The sequence below is a fragment of the Pseudogymnoascus destructans genome (genome assembly GCF_001641265.1).
Source record: "Pseudogymnoascus destructans isolate 20631-21 unplaced genomic scaffold scaffold_14, whole genome shotgun sequence".
Lineage (NCBI taxonomy): Eukaryota > Fungi > Ascomycota > Leotiomycetes > Thelebolales > Thelebolaceae > Pseudogymnoascus > Pseudogymnoascus destructans.
This window is the reverse complement of record NW_020167533.1, coordinates 774,509-790,551: the sequence shown is the minus strand read 5'-3', so window position 1 is coordinate 790,551 and position 16,043 is coordinate 774,509. Positions and strand designations below refer to the sequence as shown.

Here is a 16,043-nt window from a genome sequence, read left to right as displayed (position 1 = left end):
ATATTGGCAGGCAAAGCAGTATCAGTATCCAGTTATATCACGGATCGCACGTGACTATTTGGCAATTCCAGCCTCATCGGCAGCGTCAGAGCGTATATTTAGTGTCGGCGGTGATATAGTCACAAAGAAAAGGAACAGGTTATTACCTTCAACTCTTCGATATCTACTCTGCCTACGGGATTGGGGGGTTATAGGCGACGAGGAGGAGGATAAGAGCGAGTAGACAGTTATCATATTTCATTACTATATACTACAGTTGAGCCTCAAAATACTCAAATACTATTCGGCGAGGATTTGTATGAGTATTCGCCGAATACTCCCAGATGGCGAGTATTCGGGAAAACCCCGAATACTATTCGAATACTATTTGGGGAACACTGCCCCCTTCTACACTGCGCGCGTGGGAGTGTGGGGGTTAAGGGGGCTGGGTTTGGTTAGTTTGGGGGTGTGGTGGTGGAGGGGGAAGGGGAAGGGGAGAGAGACGTACTGGTAAGTGTAGGCATGGCGATAGTGGCAGGCGCGAGGTATGGGCAAAACCTGATGATAGTCGCTGGAAAATTGAGGCTGTGGTGTGTGGTGTGGTGCTGGGGATAGTTTGATCTGTGATGTGGTTCCGATTTCTGATTTTGAGACTCGAAAGACGGGATTTCCGACTGGCTTTGTAGTCTTCTCGTCATGTTGGATTTGATTTCTCTATGAAACCGTCATGGACACCGCCCAAATCATCCAACAGCGGCAACATTGATTATACTTCGTATATCCAACGGCGCCACCATCCTTCACCTTGAATTTCGCTATGAAACCACCATACCCACTGACCTTCAAGCTTATCCTACGGCGGCAACGGTCCCCATCCCACCTCATAACCGGACTAAGTACTGTAATATCCAACAAGGGCGGTAGCCCTTGTTGAACAGAGGGGTTATCATGGGGGGTTATGATAATTCGCGATACGCTGACCAATTTTGGCCTCGGAACCGTTTGACATCTTCCATCTTCACTTTTCCACTCTTCTATTTCATCTAATTACCAAAACCCCAAAAATCTACCACCCTCTCCAGAAACACCCCCCCTAATTCCTCCCCGCCCACTCCCGATACCACTCCAAAACCTCCCTATTAACCACACTCTCCCCCACCCCCCCTCCAGCCCCACTAACAACCTTCTTCACCGCCACCTCCACCTTCTTCCCATTCCCCGTCACCGGCACCCCCCCCCCTTCACACACCACCCCCGGCACATGCCTCGCGCTCAGCCTCGTCCCAATCTCCCTCTTAATCCTCCCTCCCAGCTCTTCACTCCAACTTTCCCCGGGAGCCATCATACAGAACAGCAGTACCGTCTCGTCTGCGTCACCTGCGCGACGACGGCCAACGCATACGGCGTCTGCGACCTCGGGGAAGTGGGCGAGGAGGATGTTGTAGATCTCTGCTGACCCAAATCTTACTCCGGCGGGTTTTAACGTCCCGTCGCTGCGTCCAAGCATTAGTAAGCCTGACGCGGCGTTATTCGTCCCTGCGCGCCCAGCTGAGGTATGGGGGACGAAGGAGATGAAATCACCATGATGCCACATCTTCGGAAACACCGCAAAATACGCATCAAAATACTTCGCATCCCCCTTTGCGCCGAAGAAAGTGGTAGGTTGAGCAGGGAAAGGGACAGTGGCGACTAAATCCCCCGCCTCCTCGGGCGCGACGGGGACGCCAGCGGGCGAGACGGCGAGCAGCGACAGGCCGAGGGCGGGGCCTTGGATTTCGCCCACGTAGACTGGGAGGAGAGGGTTGGGTGCGCCAAAGAGGGAGATTATGTCTGTGCCGCCTGTGATGGATGCTAGTTGGATAGTCTTGGGGAAGTTGGCGTAGATATATTTATACGTTGACGGCGCGAGCGGGGAGCCAGTGGAGTAGATAGCTTGCAGCGTCTTGAGGGAAGCTGCTGGCAACCCGTCCGGTTGTGTGAGCAGGGGCTGCGTGTGCTTTTGCTCTAGGAGACTCAGGTATTTCGCCGACGTCCCGAAATGCGTAATCCCCAGCGAATCGATGAGGTAGGGCATTGACATCTCCCCCGCGGGATGGAAGGGCGAGCCGTCGTAGACGACGATTGTGGTGCCGACGGAGAGGGCGGAGACGAGCCAGTGCCACATCATCCAGGTGGTGGTTGTGTAGTAGAGGAGGCGCGAGGAGGGGCGCAGGTCGCCGTGGATGATGTGTTCTTTCTTGTGCTGGATGAGGGTGCCGAGGGCGGAGTGCACGATGCATTTTGGGGGGCCGGTGGTGCCGGAGGAGTAGAGGATGTAGAGGGGGTGGGAGGACGGGAGGGGGGTGAATGTTTGGGGGGCGGAGGGGTTGGGGACGCTGGGTAGGTGTGTTAGTTTTGAAAAAGGATGGAGCTTGGGGAGTAGTAAGGAAGGGGTAAACATAAAAACGTAACACACCTGTCCACAAAATCCTTATACTCCCACGCCTTCGCCCCCTCATCCACCACCTCCGCCAACTTCTCAACCCCACACTCCAACCCCACCACCGTCTCAAAAACAACCACGGCGATCAACCCCCTACCCCTCAACCCCTCCACAATCCCCCTCGCCTTCACCCCACTCGGATGCGTCCGCCCATTATACCCCACCCCATTATCCACAAACAGCACCTTGGGCTCAATCTGCACCAGTCTCTCCAGCACCGCATGGACCCCCGTATCAGGACTCACGCCCGTCCAGACGACACCAATACTCGCTGCCGCCAACGCCGCGACGACGGCGTTAGCTGTGTTTCCGAGGAAGCCGGCGACGCGGTCACCGGGGCCGAGGGAGAGGGATTGGAGAGCGAGAGTGCAGCGGCGGACGCGATCGCGCAGTTCTGTCCAACTGATTGCATGGGAAGAAGTCTCGTTGGCCTCAATGATGGCTGGACTGGAGGGGTCGGGGGAAGAAGAAGGGTAAAGGAGGTTCTCGGCGAATTTGATGGTGGAGGTGGGGAAGAAGGAGGGGCGGGGGTACATGGGGGCGTTGGGGGGGAGGACCTGGGTGGGTGTTAGTTGGTGGGGGTTGGTTGGAGAGGGGTGAGAGGTGGGGGGTGTGATGGTTGAAAAGGGGGTAGTTAGGTGAGTTGCGAGAAATGGGAGTGACAATTGGATAGAAGAGATAAGTCTTCAAGCATATTGATGCCCATCCAACCCATCATTTCCCTTGATAACTTGAAAAAGAGACCATAAAGACGAAACCACGTGATATAAAACATTATCACTTACCGGTTCATCGACCCTATTCCCCTTGATACCAGTGAAATCCCACACCTCACCCCAGAAGTCGCCAATATTCTCAACAGACCACTTATGCAGATCCTCATAATGGTCGAGCTTGAGCCCATACTTGGCATTAACGCCCTCCTTAAACGCATGCATCTGCGTCGACGTGGGGTCGGGATGTCTCCATAACTCGGCGTTGGAGTCGTCGGTGGCGGGGTGGCCGTTGAGGCCGTTGGAGATATCGGGGGCCATTGGTGGGGCTGGTTGTAGGGGACTCGGGGTAGTTTTATTATAGGACTGATACAGTAGTATGCGAGGAGAGGAAGAGAGTGCGGGGGATATAGAGGAGAGAGTGCGCTCTATACAGTATAACGGAATGCAAAGAACGGAGCAGTGCCGATAGGTACCGAGGTCGACGATGGGAGACGGAGCGAATACCGGAGTAAGAAGGACGCAAAGGGGGCGAGCAGCATAGAAATTGACGAGCGAAAGGAGAAAGGAGAAAGGAGAAAGAGAAGGTGAAGGGTTACTGTGACTTATCCATCACCACGGGGTACAAGCGGGGTGATTGGGCAGAGCGGGTTTACTCGGCTACACACGGGACTCAGACCTCCCCAACAGTCGACGCGGCAGCTACGAGCGGCGACGGCGTGAGAAACGTGACCTGGACTAAAAAAAAGCGATAAGAAGATAAACAGAAACCCTAGAAAAAGTCACGTGGACAACCATCGGCCTCGGATTGCACGCGCTAAGCCCCGATATGGGAAGGAGGTGTGGGTGGTGCGCTAGGAGTGCGCTAGGAGTGCGGTTGGGCCAATAAGGAGGGGGACGGGTGCATGGGGCGTTGGTGAAGGATTTTCCGGATTTTCCGACTTTTAGGCTTTTCCGTCCTGTAATCTCCGGGCTGCGTTTTGTTGGATTTTGAAGGGGTCACGTGACCTGACTGTACTTTGGAAGCGCCGAGTGAGCAGAGAGTGGTGTATTTTATACTGTAGTTGTTGATCCATAGCGGGATCGTTTTGTCCGAGTTCGAGACAAGAGGGATTCGAACTTTTAACTGCCCGAGTATATGACATCATGACATATGTTGATAAGTACGAACCATACAAATCCTACAGAATTGCCTAATCGGGCAGTCTAAGCGAGAATCTGCGCTCCAACCCTCCATCATCTCACATCTCATCTCCATCACTCCCGCCAATCCGTCCCCAACCCCAAGTACCTTTTATCCTGTCAACACACCAAAACTCTACTTGTCCATCCCAACCACCGCACCCCTTCCCACCCACAACCCTTCCCACACCCCTACCCTTTCATAACCTGCCTGCCTGTTCGTCACTTCCCTTCAATAGATATTACAGTCTATCCTGTCTATAATCTGGCTGCCTTACTTCTTCTCTTCTACTCCACAATTATCGACCTGCACCCCCCCCCCCCCTTCGCACCTCGCTATCCCTTTCATCTCGATCCCCGTCCTATCTCTACCGCTCTTCTCCCACCTCCCACAACTTCTACTCCTCTTACCTTTCCCCCCCCCTCTCTTCATCCTCGACTTCACCTGTCAAACCCTCGTCGTCGACCTCCCGTCTACCCGCTAATCCTCCCTTTCTCTCGTGGTTTATGCCGCTGTGAAGGGTTGTCACGTCGTAGCTCGCGGCCGACAGGGAAAGGAAAAAGGAAGGAGACTGAACGAGTGTCAATGACCTGTCTCAATCCGCGGCCATTTTAGCTCTTTTAACTCTTGTCCGCCCCTCTGCTCCTTCCTCGAAACCCTGGACGACGCAGAAGCCCACCGGCGTATCTACGACTTCGATCCCTCACTCCTTTTACCCCATCGCAGATTCGATTCGGTATGTCAAATTCCCTCTCTCTCCCTCGCTATCCGCTATCCTATCGCCAAACTCCTATTACCCTACCTCATCCTGCGAATACCTCACCACTGCACCTGTGGCTGATGACAGTACCCTGTCTCTGCCTACTACCAAGCATCCATTCCTTCCTAAAGCACCTCTCTATCCTGCAGGTGACTTTCGCGCACGAGCCTTCTCTCCAGGCCCCTTGGCTGACATTACCCGCTCATCCCACAGATTGATCCTCTACGCGTCTCTCTTGCCCAACACGACCTGCGCCACTCCGTTGACGTCGTTTCCCAAAATCGAATTACGATTGAGGTTCTAATACACCCTCACAACTACACGCTGCCCCGTCAGACCCTGTTCAATTAAGGCTGCCCTCAACACCGCAGAATCACCTCACCCATGACCACAATGCCTCGTCAGGGTATTAAAAATCCATTTGTGAGCACTGTCACTTCGACGGTTACGGTCCCAGCAGCAGCTGAGAAGCCGGCCGCACGAAGAAACTCCTTCGCGAAGGCGTCGAGATTAACACATTTCTTCTCGGGCACCCCCAAGAGCAAGGAGCAACAATCCGCTCAGTCTGCCCTGTTGGCCGCAGCAGCTGCGCAACAGCAGTACCTCCTGAACAACCCGTCCCCTTCGATCAACGCCTCGAACGTCTCTCTACCGACAATCTCTCTGTCCGCAGTAGAGGACGAAGAAGCCACAATGGAGGAACCAGCAACCACATTATTCCAGCCGCCGTCGGCCGCGGAAGCCAAGCGACAGGCTCGTGTCGAGGCCCAGTTCGGCCCGTTGGTCCACCAATCGCATAGATATGTCAGCCAACATATGGGCGAAGAGCTGGAAGAGCCCGTGATGGACGAGCCGCCGTACTACTACCTCCTTACCACATATCTCAGTTACTTAATTCTCATCGTCTTCGGACACGTCCGGGATTTCTTCGGAAAGCGCTTCCGCCCGCTCCATTACAAGCATCTCAAGTCTGCCAACGGCTACGCCGCCCTCAACAGCGATTTCGACAATTTCTATGTGCGCCGTCTGAAGATGCGTATCAACGACTGTTTCTCCCGCCCGACCACGGGAGTCCCGGGCCGCTACATCACTCTTATCGACCGCAAGTCGGACGACTTCAACCAGACGTTCCAATTCACCGGAACATTCACCGAGACGTTGAACATGAGCTCCTACAATTATCTTGGTTTTGCCCAATCTGATGGCCCCTGTGCAGATGCCGTCGAGGAGACCGTCAAGAAGTACGGAATCAGCGTCGCCAGTCCAAGAGCAGATGCTGGAACGTCTGACTTGGTCCTTGAAGTCGAACGCGAGATTGCGAAGTTTGTTGGCAAGCCAGACGCCATGGTATTCTCTATGGGATTCAGCACGAATGCCACGACTTTCCCAGCTTTGGTTGGCAAGGGCTGCCTGATCATCTCTGACGAGCTCAACCACGCATCTATCCGTATCGGTGCCCGCCTTTCGGGTGCTATGATCAGCAGCTTCAAGCACAATGATATGAAGGATCTGGAACGCCTGCTCCGCGAAGTCATCTCCCAAGGACAGCCAAGGACTCACCGCCCGTGGAAGAAGATTCTCGTCGTTGTCGAGGGTCTTTATTCGATGGAGGGAACCATGTGCAACCTCCCTGGTCTCCTGAAGCTGAAGAAGCGGTACAAGTACAACCTGTTCGTCGATGAGGCTCACTCTATCGGTGCTCTCGGACCAAAGGGACGCGGTGTCTGCGACTTCTTTGGCATCGATCCAGCTGAGATCGATATTCTCATGGGTACACTGACCAAGTCCTTTGGCGCCAACGGTGGATACATTGCTGGAGAGAAGAACATCATTGCCAAGCTCCGCGCGACCAACTCGGCCACAATCTACGGCGAATCCCCATCTCCACCTGTCTTGACGCAGATTCTCAGCGCACTCCGTATCATCACTGGCGAGCTCGTACCTGGCCAGGGTGAGGAGCGTCTCCAGCGTATTGCGTTCAACTCTCGCTACCTCCGCTTGGGATTGAAGCGCCTCGGCTTCATCGTCTACGGCCACGATGACTCCCCCATCATCCCCGTGCTCCTCTACAACCCCGCCAAGATGCCCGCCTTCTCGCACGAAATGCTTCGTCGCAAGATCTCCGTCGTCATCGTCGCCTACCCCGCCACCCCGCTCATCTCCTCGCGCGCCCGCTTCTGCGTCTCCGCCGCCCACAACAAGGACGACATGGACCGCATCCTCGCCTCCTGCGATGAAGTCGGAAACGTCCTCCAGCTCAAGTTCTCGAGCGGTGTCGCTGGTGGCGCTGAGAACCTCGCTGACGGCGTGACTCCCGAGATGGAGCGCGAGTGGCTCAAGGCCAACGGCGCAAAGGCTGTCGTCAAGCCGCCGCGCTGGGGCCTGCGCGAGGTCGTCGCGAACGGCGTCAATGATGTCAAACACCCTCTGAGATAAACGTCGAGCTTGCGCAAAGCTAGCTTTGTTTTGTTTCTCTGCATAGGCTTGCGCTTCTATTAATTTTTTGTACAAATACCACAATCGTTCGGAATCTATCTTCGCTTCTTGCGCGAGCGCTGCCTGGTTCCAGCATCCCGCCCTCCTGTCGCTGCCCTTTTGCTCTCTTCTGAGCGGGGGCGTGCAGACGTGGGGCTGGGTACGCTACATGGAACCCCGGGGCACCCTCGTGTGCCCCTTCTGGACAGGGACACCCTTTTTACCTCTTCGAAATGATACTATTAGACTTTGGGCCCTACATTCGCTGCGGATTTGTCTTGTTCTGCGTGGCTCCCTTTTTTTTTTCTTTTAGTTTTAGGTGTGTGGGGGAAGATGGTGTTTTGGGCGGATGAGGGAAAGGGGGGCAAGAGAAAGGGATGGGGTGTTGGGTGTGTGGAGTGGTTGTTTATGATGTGCTGTGTTGTGTTGAGTAGTGTGACAGATAGGTGGCTGGCTGGGTGGGACTTGGGAGGGATATTTTTGGGAGGAATATAATTAGATGACGGGGTGTTTAATGTGGATGGGGGATGATGATTAGAGGGATGGGGATGAAGGGAGAGGAGGAGGAGAGCTTGTTACTTTAATGGCATGAGCTTTTCTTGATTAATGACTGTCTTTGTGGGAGTGTTCTGGTGGTGTTGTGAGTGTTGCCCGGTCAAATCGGCCCTTAGGTTTTTATGTGTTTGTGTATGTGTATGTGCAGCTGGCCTGATCGTGTGAATATTCCAGTCCCCTCGTCCCCGCCTGTTCCGAGCCAACACTTGGAGGTGAAATTTCTTCACTTTTCACACGTGGAAAGCCAAAGAAGAGGAGCCTTGTTTTTTTTTGCGGCAGCGGCGACGGATGCTCCCCAAGAGGGCGTATGAAGCCGAAGTAACGTTCACATTACGATGCTGAAGAGTCATTTTCAGCCTTGCTACATGGAAACCACCCTGGTAATAAAGATGGATAAGTTAGTGTATCACGTGGGAATCATCGGCCAGAGAGGCGCCAGGACGGAGGTTTTTTCTTCCGTACCCGCGCATAGAACATGAACTTGGAGAAGGTCAGCGGTAAATCTTCGCGAACATTTCCGTCAGTGTCAAACGTATAATTTACGCTATGTCGGAAGGAAAGGTTGCTGATGACAGCCGCAATCAATCTCCAGTTTTAGCTAAATCTCCGACTCTGTCAGCTTCTACGAGCATGGATATACTTGACCGCTACAGGCTTAAGTATGACAACTATGTGGCGTACAGTGGATCTGGTATCGAACGTCGGACAGTTTCTTTGGAAGGGGTTCGGAAAGACTCCTTTGAATCTGATGGTTTATTCGATTTTACCTTCCCACTGTTTCAAAGAAAGCCCCAAGCTCCTCTCACTCGTCTTCCGAGCGATCCAGGCTCGGGCCCTCCGAGCGCTTCAAATTATTCAACGGCTCCCAATGTACAAGGCAATTGGTGGGTACCACCGTCGCTCAATAGCTTGCTTATGTTTATCGCTACAAATCTATATCGACGTTTTCAAAAGGGTAAGGGTTATATTATAACACCTAAGAATAGCTGAAAGCTGATAAATAGTAGTTGCGATAAACATCCTGATTTTTCAATGGCGATCTACAAAGATAGATCCAAGGACTGGAGAATTGAAAGCAGAGGCTCCTAAGAAAAGACTGCTTGATACTCCAGAAGCATTAAATACCGCGTATCTAGAGTATTCTGCCCAGCCAATCTCTTCAGAGAGCAATGTTTTATACTACACGTTTAATTGGAGATCCCCAAGCACTTTGAACGCCAAACGTCCATTCATTGATACCGAAGACATGCAGGCTACTGGAATGGATACGCTTAGGTTAGTTAGGACTTAATATTTGGATATGTTTTGACCTACATCTATCCTCTCCTCCTGATGCCTGGGGTGGGCAACGAAGGGACCGGCTTCGAGGCTTCTACAGAGTCTAGATTGAGAAGGTCGTTGATAACTCGCAGGAGATAACTCATTGCTACTTCGATTACGCTGAGAACATGACAAAGACTAACTTCAATGCACAGTAACTAGTCGCGAGGTCTACCTCGAGAGATGAATTCAAACCGAAGAACAAAGCAATGATTTCTATTCCTGATGCAGCAATCTACTTTTCCGCAACCTGGACGCTTATAGCATCCGCGGCCCTGGTGCTGTCATCCGCACCAGTTCAGACTCTGGCTCTGGCTCTAGCGCAGCACTCTTACGGTTCCGACCATGTTTTCCCTTGCCCTTTATGACCTCTTTCGCTGAACGCGCCACTTCTGGCCCCGGATCTAGTTCTAGCTCTGGGATAATGGAGGGTAGAAACGAGGGACATTACCATGATCTGCAAGGGCACGGTATGAATTGGGCACGCCGGGAGGAACGCCTTGTGCAAGTACTTGACTGGTTCTGTCCATATTAGCCTACCGTGGTGATTTACCGTGATGATTTACCGTGGTGATGGTGTTGTGATGGTGTTGTGATGGTGTTGTGATGGTGTTGTGATGGTGTTGTGATGGTGTTGTGATGGTGTTGTGATGGTGTTGTGATGGTGTTGTGATGGTGTTGTGATGGTGTTGTGATGGTGTTGTGAGGGGACAAGCGGCAGTGCACAGGCACCACGATGCTGCCGCGCGCCTGCCTTGGGATTCTACGCCACGCACGTGACAATTCTTGCGAGAGCATGTGACGTTGCAACCCCCGCCCTTTTGGGACGGCGTACTCATTATGTTCTCCTCTCGAGTGTCTTCAAAACTTGGAGACATATTCTTTCTTCATGGAACCTTTCCCCAAGTGCTCCGAAATTTGAAGAGACTCTAATGGCCTCGATTAAGCAGGGGGAAATAGTCGAAGCGGCGATCAGTGGCGTGATTGAAACATCGACACCATGATCAGCCGCTATCTTTTTCATAGACTTGCGATTTTTAGTTTTCGAGACTCCTAAAGCATAAATTTGTCGCGTGACAGGGTGCGTCCCTGGACCCAGCGATAGACGTTAACTAAGGGATCGATAGTTAGACGTTAGGGGAGCCCTCTTTTTTTTTTGGGCGTCGGATGCTCCGGAAGAGGGTACTCGGTGTTCCACCCACTCGCTTCGCTCGTAGGTGGCGACAGCAAGTTGTGCGTGCGACAGCAAGATGTGCGTACACCGCTATTTTGATATATAGAAAAAATAATAGTATTCTTCATAACGTAGTATCTACAATGCCTCAAAATAACGATCCTACTATGATTGCTCGCCTTAATGAGGCCCAACAGTTCTTCTTAAAACAACCAAGTACATATACAATTGCTTGGGTTGCAAATAAATTCAATGTCAACCGTGAGACACTCCGATGTCGTATTACGAGTACTACGTCTCCTCAATTACCCTACGGAGGTAGCAATCGAGTCTTATCTCAATCGCAAGAGACCGCGGTCTGTCAATTCATATACGACCAACTTGAGCGCGGGGTCCCTGCCAACCGATCTATGATACTACGGGCAGTTGCAGACTTACGACCTAATCGTACGATACCATCACAACGGTGGCTACAACGCTTTCTAAAAGCACACCCCGAATTTCATACAATTCACACGAAGACGTTAAATACACATCGGAAGCAAGCACAAAAGAAAGAGGTGTTTGAGGCAGTAAATGCAAGTGGTGCTGCACTTGCAGAAGCTATCATTATCCCTGGCAAACTTCATATGGATTCATGGTACAATGATGACCTTGAGCCAAATGCTCTCATTATTGTAAATGAGAGCGGGTATTCAAACGACGACATTGCAATCCAATACCTTATGCATTTTATCCAACTATCTGCAGAGCATATGGCACCAGATGATACTCGCCTCTTATTACTTGACGGCCATGACTCTCATAAAACAGAGCGCTTTCTTACATTAGCAGAAGAGCATAACATTGTTATTTGCTGCCTTCCTGCTCATACAACACATCTATTACAACCTCTTGATGTAGCGGTTTTTAAGCAGTGCAAACACTTTCATCAAAAGGCACTTGATCAAGCAGTACGTAGCTACGACTATGAGTATAAGCTACGTACGTTCCTTTCAGACCTCCCGCAAATCCGACGGCAATCTCTAACTGTCCGTACAATTCAATCTGGTTGGAGAAATACAGGACTATATCCATATAATCCTCCACTTGTAATTGACAAGATACAAGAGACTCGGAATCAAACACCTGATTATGAGCCATTTGCTTCATATAATATTATCTCAACACCGAAAACAACTATGCAAAGTGTGCAAGCGGTTGAACATTGGCAGAAGAGAGCAGAGGAAGCTTTCTCATCGCCTTCAAGAGAAGGGTTTCAATCATTTGCACGTGGAACTACAGTTGTTCTACACCGGGCAGAGCTCTATAAGACCGAGCTAGATATTATGACTCTACGTGCAGTAGAGCAGAAGGCAGCAAAGGCAAGGGCACGGAAATCACTACAGAAAGGAGGGCAGTTATATGCATCAGATGCACGGAAAATGCGGGAAGAGAAGAAAGCAAAGTTGCAAGCAAAAGCAGACGCAAGAGCAGCAAGGGAATCGGACCAAGTAGTAAAGCAGCTACAAGCGCAAGCACGTAAAATCGAAATTGAAGAGCGTAAGGTTGAGAGGAAGCGGGTAGCAGAGCGGAAGAAGGAAGGGTTGAAATCAAAAGTGATCATTTTACGGTATAGTAAGGATCAAAGTGATAGTAGCAATAGTGGCAGTAGCGATAGTGATAGTAGTTCTATTGATTTTATGTTTTAATTATATAGTTATATAGTTGATATATAAGGCGTCTTTTTCTTCGTTTTATGTGTCGCACATCTTGCTGTCGCACGCACAACTTGCTGTCGCCACCTACGAGCGAAGCGAGTGGGTGGAACACCGAGTATACCAAGCGCGACTTCACAATGCTTCACTCGATTTCCTGGTGGTACGCGTATATAAACCACAGGCGGCATGAGCACACGAACAAATGTGAATCGGGATACGCCTATAGATCTATAGTGTATGTTGTATCCGCATGGCTCTTACTGAGCTACCCAGCCTTCCAAGACGGTAGTGCTTTAGTCAACTTTATGCACTTCTCACTCACCCTTCACTTGTCCCCTTCATACTCCCCAGAATATCCTCCCACCTCAGCTTTCCCCCTCCACCAAAACAAACAGACAACCAAACACGTGCCTCACCCCCTTCTCCGGGTGTGTGTGGCTTAGTCTTCTGGTCGCACGTACGTCACCAGACGCTCCCGGCGGTTGGTCGCGAGACTGGCGGGAGGGTACAGAGGGTTTGTGTGTGAGCACCGCGACGCATGCACGGATAGGGTAGGGATAGCTACGGACGGGGCGCACGACACGACTCGGATTTGGGGGGGAAAAGCAACTGCGAATCCGAAGCTGGGGACGAGCTGAGGCTACGATACACGCCGCCTGCCTGACAGAGTGCCGAATCGCGCATTCGAGATAACCCGCCAGGGAAACGAATCCGAATTTCCGAAAGCTGAGCTTTCGTGAGGGCGAAGGGGGGGCAGACATACATACGTGGGCGACGGGGACTGGGGCCGCGGGCTGGATTGGACTGGACTGCGGCTGCCTGCTGATCTCTGTGTATACGCGGAAGGGACGAGATACGAAGGGAGGGTGTGTGCGCTTCGGCCACGGTGACATGGCTGATGCGGTGCCTGTGATTCGGGTTCTGGATGGGCGGGAGGAGGGGAGCGTGAAGGGGGAGGGCGGGAGGGGCGGGGCAAGCAGTGGGAGTGAAGGTGTGTATACCTGCGGGAGTTGGAGTGGGGAGGGAAGGGATATGCACCGATATATTTTTTTATTTTAGAAGCTGACGTGTATAGGCAACGTGGTATCCCGAAAATCGCCAAGCATCGGCAGCAAGGCCATGAGAAGCCCAACGGTGCGAGCTGGGAATACGAAGAGCGCGGCTGCGGGGAAGACGTCGTCTGCGGCTATTGATCCGCTGTCACACGTACGTACCCCTTCTTCCCTTCCTTCCTGCACTCATTGAAACCCCCTTCTCCCCCAAGGCAACAGCGCTGACCAGATCGCCGCGGTATACAGCATATCCTCAAGCGCACGAACACCGAGAACACGATCCCGCAGCGTATGCGCACCGCGAACGTGGCGGATAGCCCGAAGAGCGAGATTGTGAAGCCGGGGAGCGAGACGGGTGGTGGGGGCGGCGCGGCGAGGAGCGCTGCGGCGGAGGGGACGAGGGAGGAGGGCGCGCCGCAGAGGGAGAAGAAGTATGTGGATTCTTATTTGGCATCCCCCCACTCCCACCTTCCCAATTCAACCCCCAATTGGCAGCCTGGCACCTGTCACCTCCTCCATTGACGTCCCACCCACTGCGCCGCGCGGCGATGGTGGTGCACGCACCTTGTCCCCGTCGACGTTGCGAATCCCCGTCCCCGTGCCCGAGCCCTAGCTAACTGTCTAAAACATAGAAAAGTCTCGTTCCTCAGCCGCTTCAGCATCGGCAAGAAGAAAGGCATGGACGCGGACGCGGACGCGGACGACGACGACGACGACGAGAGCGAGCAGGGGGACCTCCGCACCGAGGGTATGAACGCCCAGGCGTATGCGGGTGCTGCGCGGACGGCGAGCGGGTTCATGCCCCAGCATAAGGAGCCGCCGAGGTACATTAAGGTGAGGGCGAGGTATAAGAGGGAGAGGGAGTTCAATCGCATGTTTTTGGCACAGGAGCTGTGTGGGACCAAGACGCCGGTGGCGGCGGGGGAGGAGAAGGAGAAAGCGGTTCCTGATGTGCCGCCTGGGTCGCGCCCGACGTCACGCGAGCAGCATGGCGGCGCGGTGTGGACTACGGAGTTTAGTCTTGATGGCAAGTACCTCGCTGCCGCGGGCCAGGACACCGTCGTGCGTGTGTGGTCTGTGATCGCGACAGCTGAGGAGCGCGCCGCGCACGAAGCGGAAGAGGAGCAAAGCGAAGGCACCGGCGCCCCCCTCAGCGCGCCCGTCTTCCGCAGCAAGCCCGTCCGCGAATTCGAAGGCCACAACGCCACCGTCCTCGACCTAAGCTGGAGCAAGAATAACTTCCTCCTCTCCTCGTCCATGGACAAGACCGTGCGCCTCTGGCACGTCAGCCGCGCCGAATGCCTCTGCACCTTCAGGCACCGCGACTTCGTGACCAGCATCGCCTTCCACCCCCGCGACGACCGCTTCTTCCTCGCCGGCTCCCTCGACTCCGTCCTCCGCCTGTGGAGCATCCCCGACAAAGCCGTCGCGTTCTGGAACCAGCTCCCCGACCTCATCACCGCCGTCGCTTTCACCCCCGACGGCCGCACCGCCATGGCCGGCGTCCTCTCCGGGCTTTGCCTCTTCTACGAGACCGAGGGGCTGAAATACCACACCCAGATCCACGTGCGCTCCTCCCGCGGCCGCAACGCCAAGGGCTCAAAGATCACGGGGATCCGCACAGCAACCACCCCAGACGGCGACGTCCAAATCCTCGTCTCCTCCAACGACAGCCGCGTGCGCCTCTACGCGCTGCGCGACAAATCCGTCGCCGCCAAGTTCCGCGGGCACGTCAACGCCGTCTCCCAGATCCGCGCCTCCTTCTCCGACGATGGCCGCTACGTCATCTGCGCCTCCGAAGACCGGCGGACGTACATCTGGAGTACCGGCGCCGGGGAGGAAGGTGCGCGCGCACCAGTCGAGTTCTTCGCTAGCCATGCGGGCGCGGTGACGACGAGCGTGCTGGCGCCGGCGGGGACGAGGGCGTTGTTGGCGATGAGTGGGGATCCGGTGTATGATATCTGTGACCCGCCGCCTGTGACGCTGAGGAGTCGGGCGGAGGGGATGAGGAGACCTACTGGGCCTGGGGTGCGGCACAGCGCGCACGCGGAGGGGAATATTGTTATTACTGCCGACTTGGGCGGGGGGATCAAGGTGTTCCGCCAGGACTGCGCCGGGGGTAAGCGTCGCGCGGAGGTGTGGGAGACGGGGAGTATGCTCTCCTCTCGGCGTCGCGGTAGAGGGCATGTAGGCAGGAAATCAACGGAGAGTGGCACCGGCTTGAGGGTTAGGACGGGGACGGGGTTGGCGGAGGAGAGGGGGCAGTCGGAGGAGATTATGCAGTGGGCGAGTGGGATTCAGACGCCTGCGTCGTCGGAGGCGGATGGGCTGGGGAGTATTAGGAGTGTGCGGACTGCGACGATGGGGACGGGGACGACGGTTGGGGCCGATACGCCGAGTGTGAGGAGTGAGAGGAGTGTTAGTCCCGGGGTGGTGAGGAGGGAGAGGCGGGGGGCGAGTTTAGCGCCAGGGAGGAAGGCGGAGCCGGCGCCGGGTGGGCTGTTGCCGACGCCGAGCTTTAGTTTGAAGCTTGCGAGGGGGGGGGGAGTAGTGGTGGTGGTGGGGGAGGAGGCGGGTGGTGGAAGAGCGATAGGGGGAGTGAAGGGTTGAAGGGCTAGGGGGTTTCTCGAGGCGTTGGGAGGGGTGTTTG

The 16,043-nt window shown here is 54.1% G+C and overlaps 4 protein-coding genes across 4 annotated transcripts; 3 read left to right on the top strand and 1 right to left on the bottom strand.

Annotated features, from left to right (window-relative positions):
- Positions 1 to 296: 296 nt before the first annotated feature.
- On the bottom strand, positions 297 to 3,806 carry VC83_05703 (uncharacterized protein). The gene is made up of 4 exons (XM_024469318.1): positions 3,247 to 3,806; positions 2,435 to 3,018; positions 488 to 2,354; positions 297 to 424 (listed from the first exon to the last, which is right to left on the bottom strand). The coding sequence occupies exons 1-3, from the start codon at positions 3,493 to 3,495 to the stop codon at positions 1,073 to 1,075; spliced, it is 2,115 nt and encodes a 704-aa protein (XP_024323030.1). The 5' UTR covers positions 3,496 to 3,806; the 3' UTR covers positions 297 to 424; positions 488 to 1,072.
- A 797-nt stretch (positions 3,807 to 4,603) lies between these two features.
- On the top strand, positions 4,604 to 8,511 carry LCB2 (serine palmitoyltransferase component). The gene is made up of 2 exons (XM_024469317.1): positions 4,604 to 5,093; positions 5,331 to 8,511. The coding sequence occupies exon 2, from the start codon at positions 5,502 to 5,504 to the stop codon at positions 7,551 to 7,553; it is 2,052 nt and encodes a 683-aa protein (XP_024322918.1). The 5' UTR covers positions 4,604 to 5,093; positions 5,331 to 5,501; the 3' UTR covers positions 7,554 to 8,511.
- Positions 8,512 to 8,526: 15 nt separating this feature from the next.
- On the top strand, positions 8,527 to 10,061 carry VC83_05701 (uncharacterized protein). Its single transcript, XM_024469316.1, has 3 exons — positions 8,527 to 9,102; positions 9,155 to 9,422; positions 9,623 to 10,061. The coding sequence occupies exons 1-3, from the start codon at positions 8,694 to 8,696 to the stop codon at positions 9,627 to 9,629; spliced, it is 684 nt and encodes a 227-aa protein (XP_024323028.1). The 5' UTR covers positions 8,527 to 8,693; the 3' UTR covers positions 9,630 to 10,061.
- Positions 10,062 to 12,380: 2,319 nt separating this feature from the next.
- On the top strand, positions 12,381 to 16,003 carry VC83_05700 (uncharacterized protein; the record flags this gene model as incomplete). Its single annotated transcript, XM_024469315.1, has 4 exons — positions 12,381 to 13,332; positions 13,417 to 13,547; positions 13,640 to 13,824; positions 14,026 to 16,003. The coding sequence occupies exons 1-4, from the start codon at positions 13,233 to 13,235 to the stop codon at positions 16,001 to 16,003; spliced, it is 2,394 nt and encodes a 797-aa protein (XP_024323029.1). The 5' UTR covers positions 12,381 to 13,232.
- Positions 16,004 to 16,043: the final 40 nt, after the last annotated feature.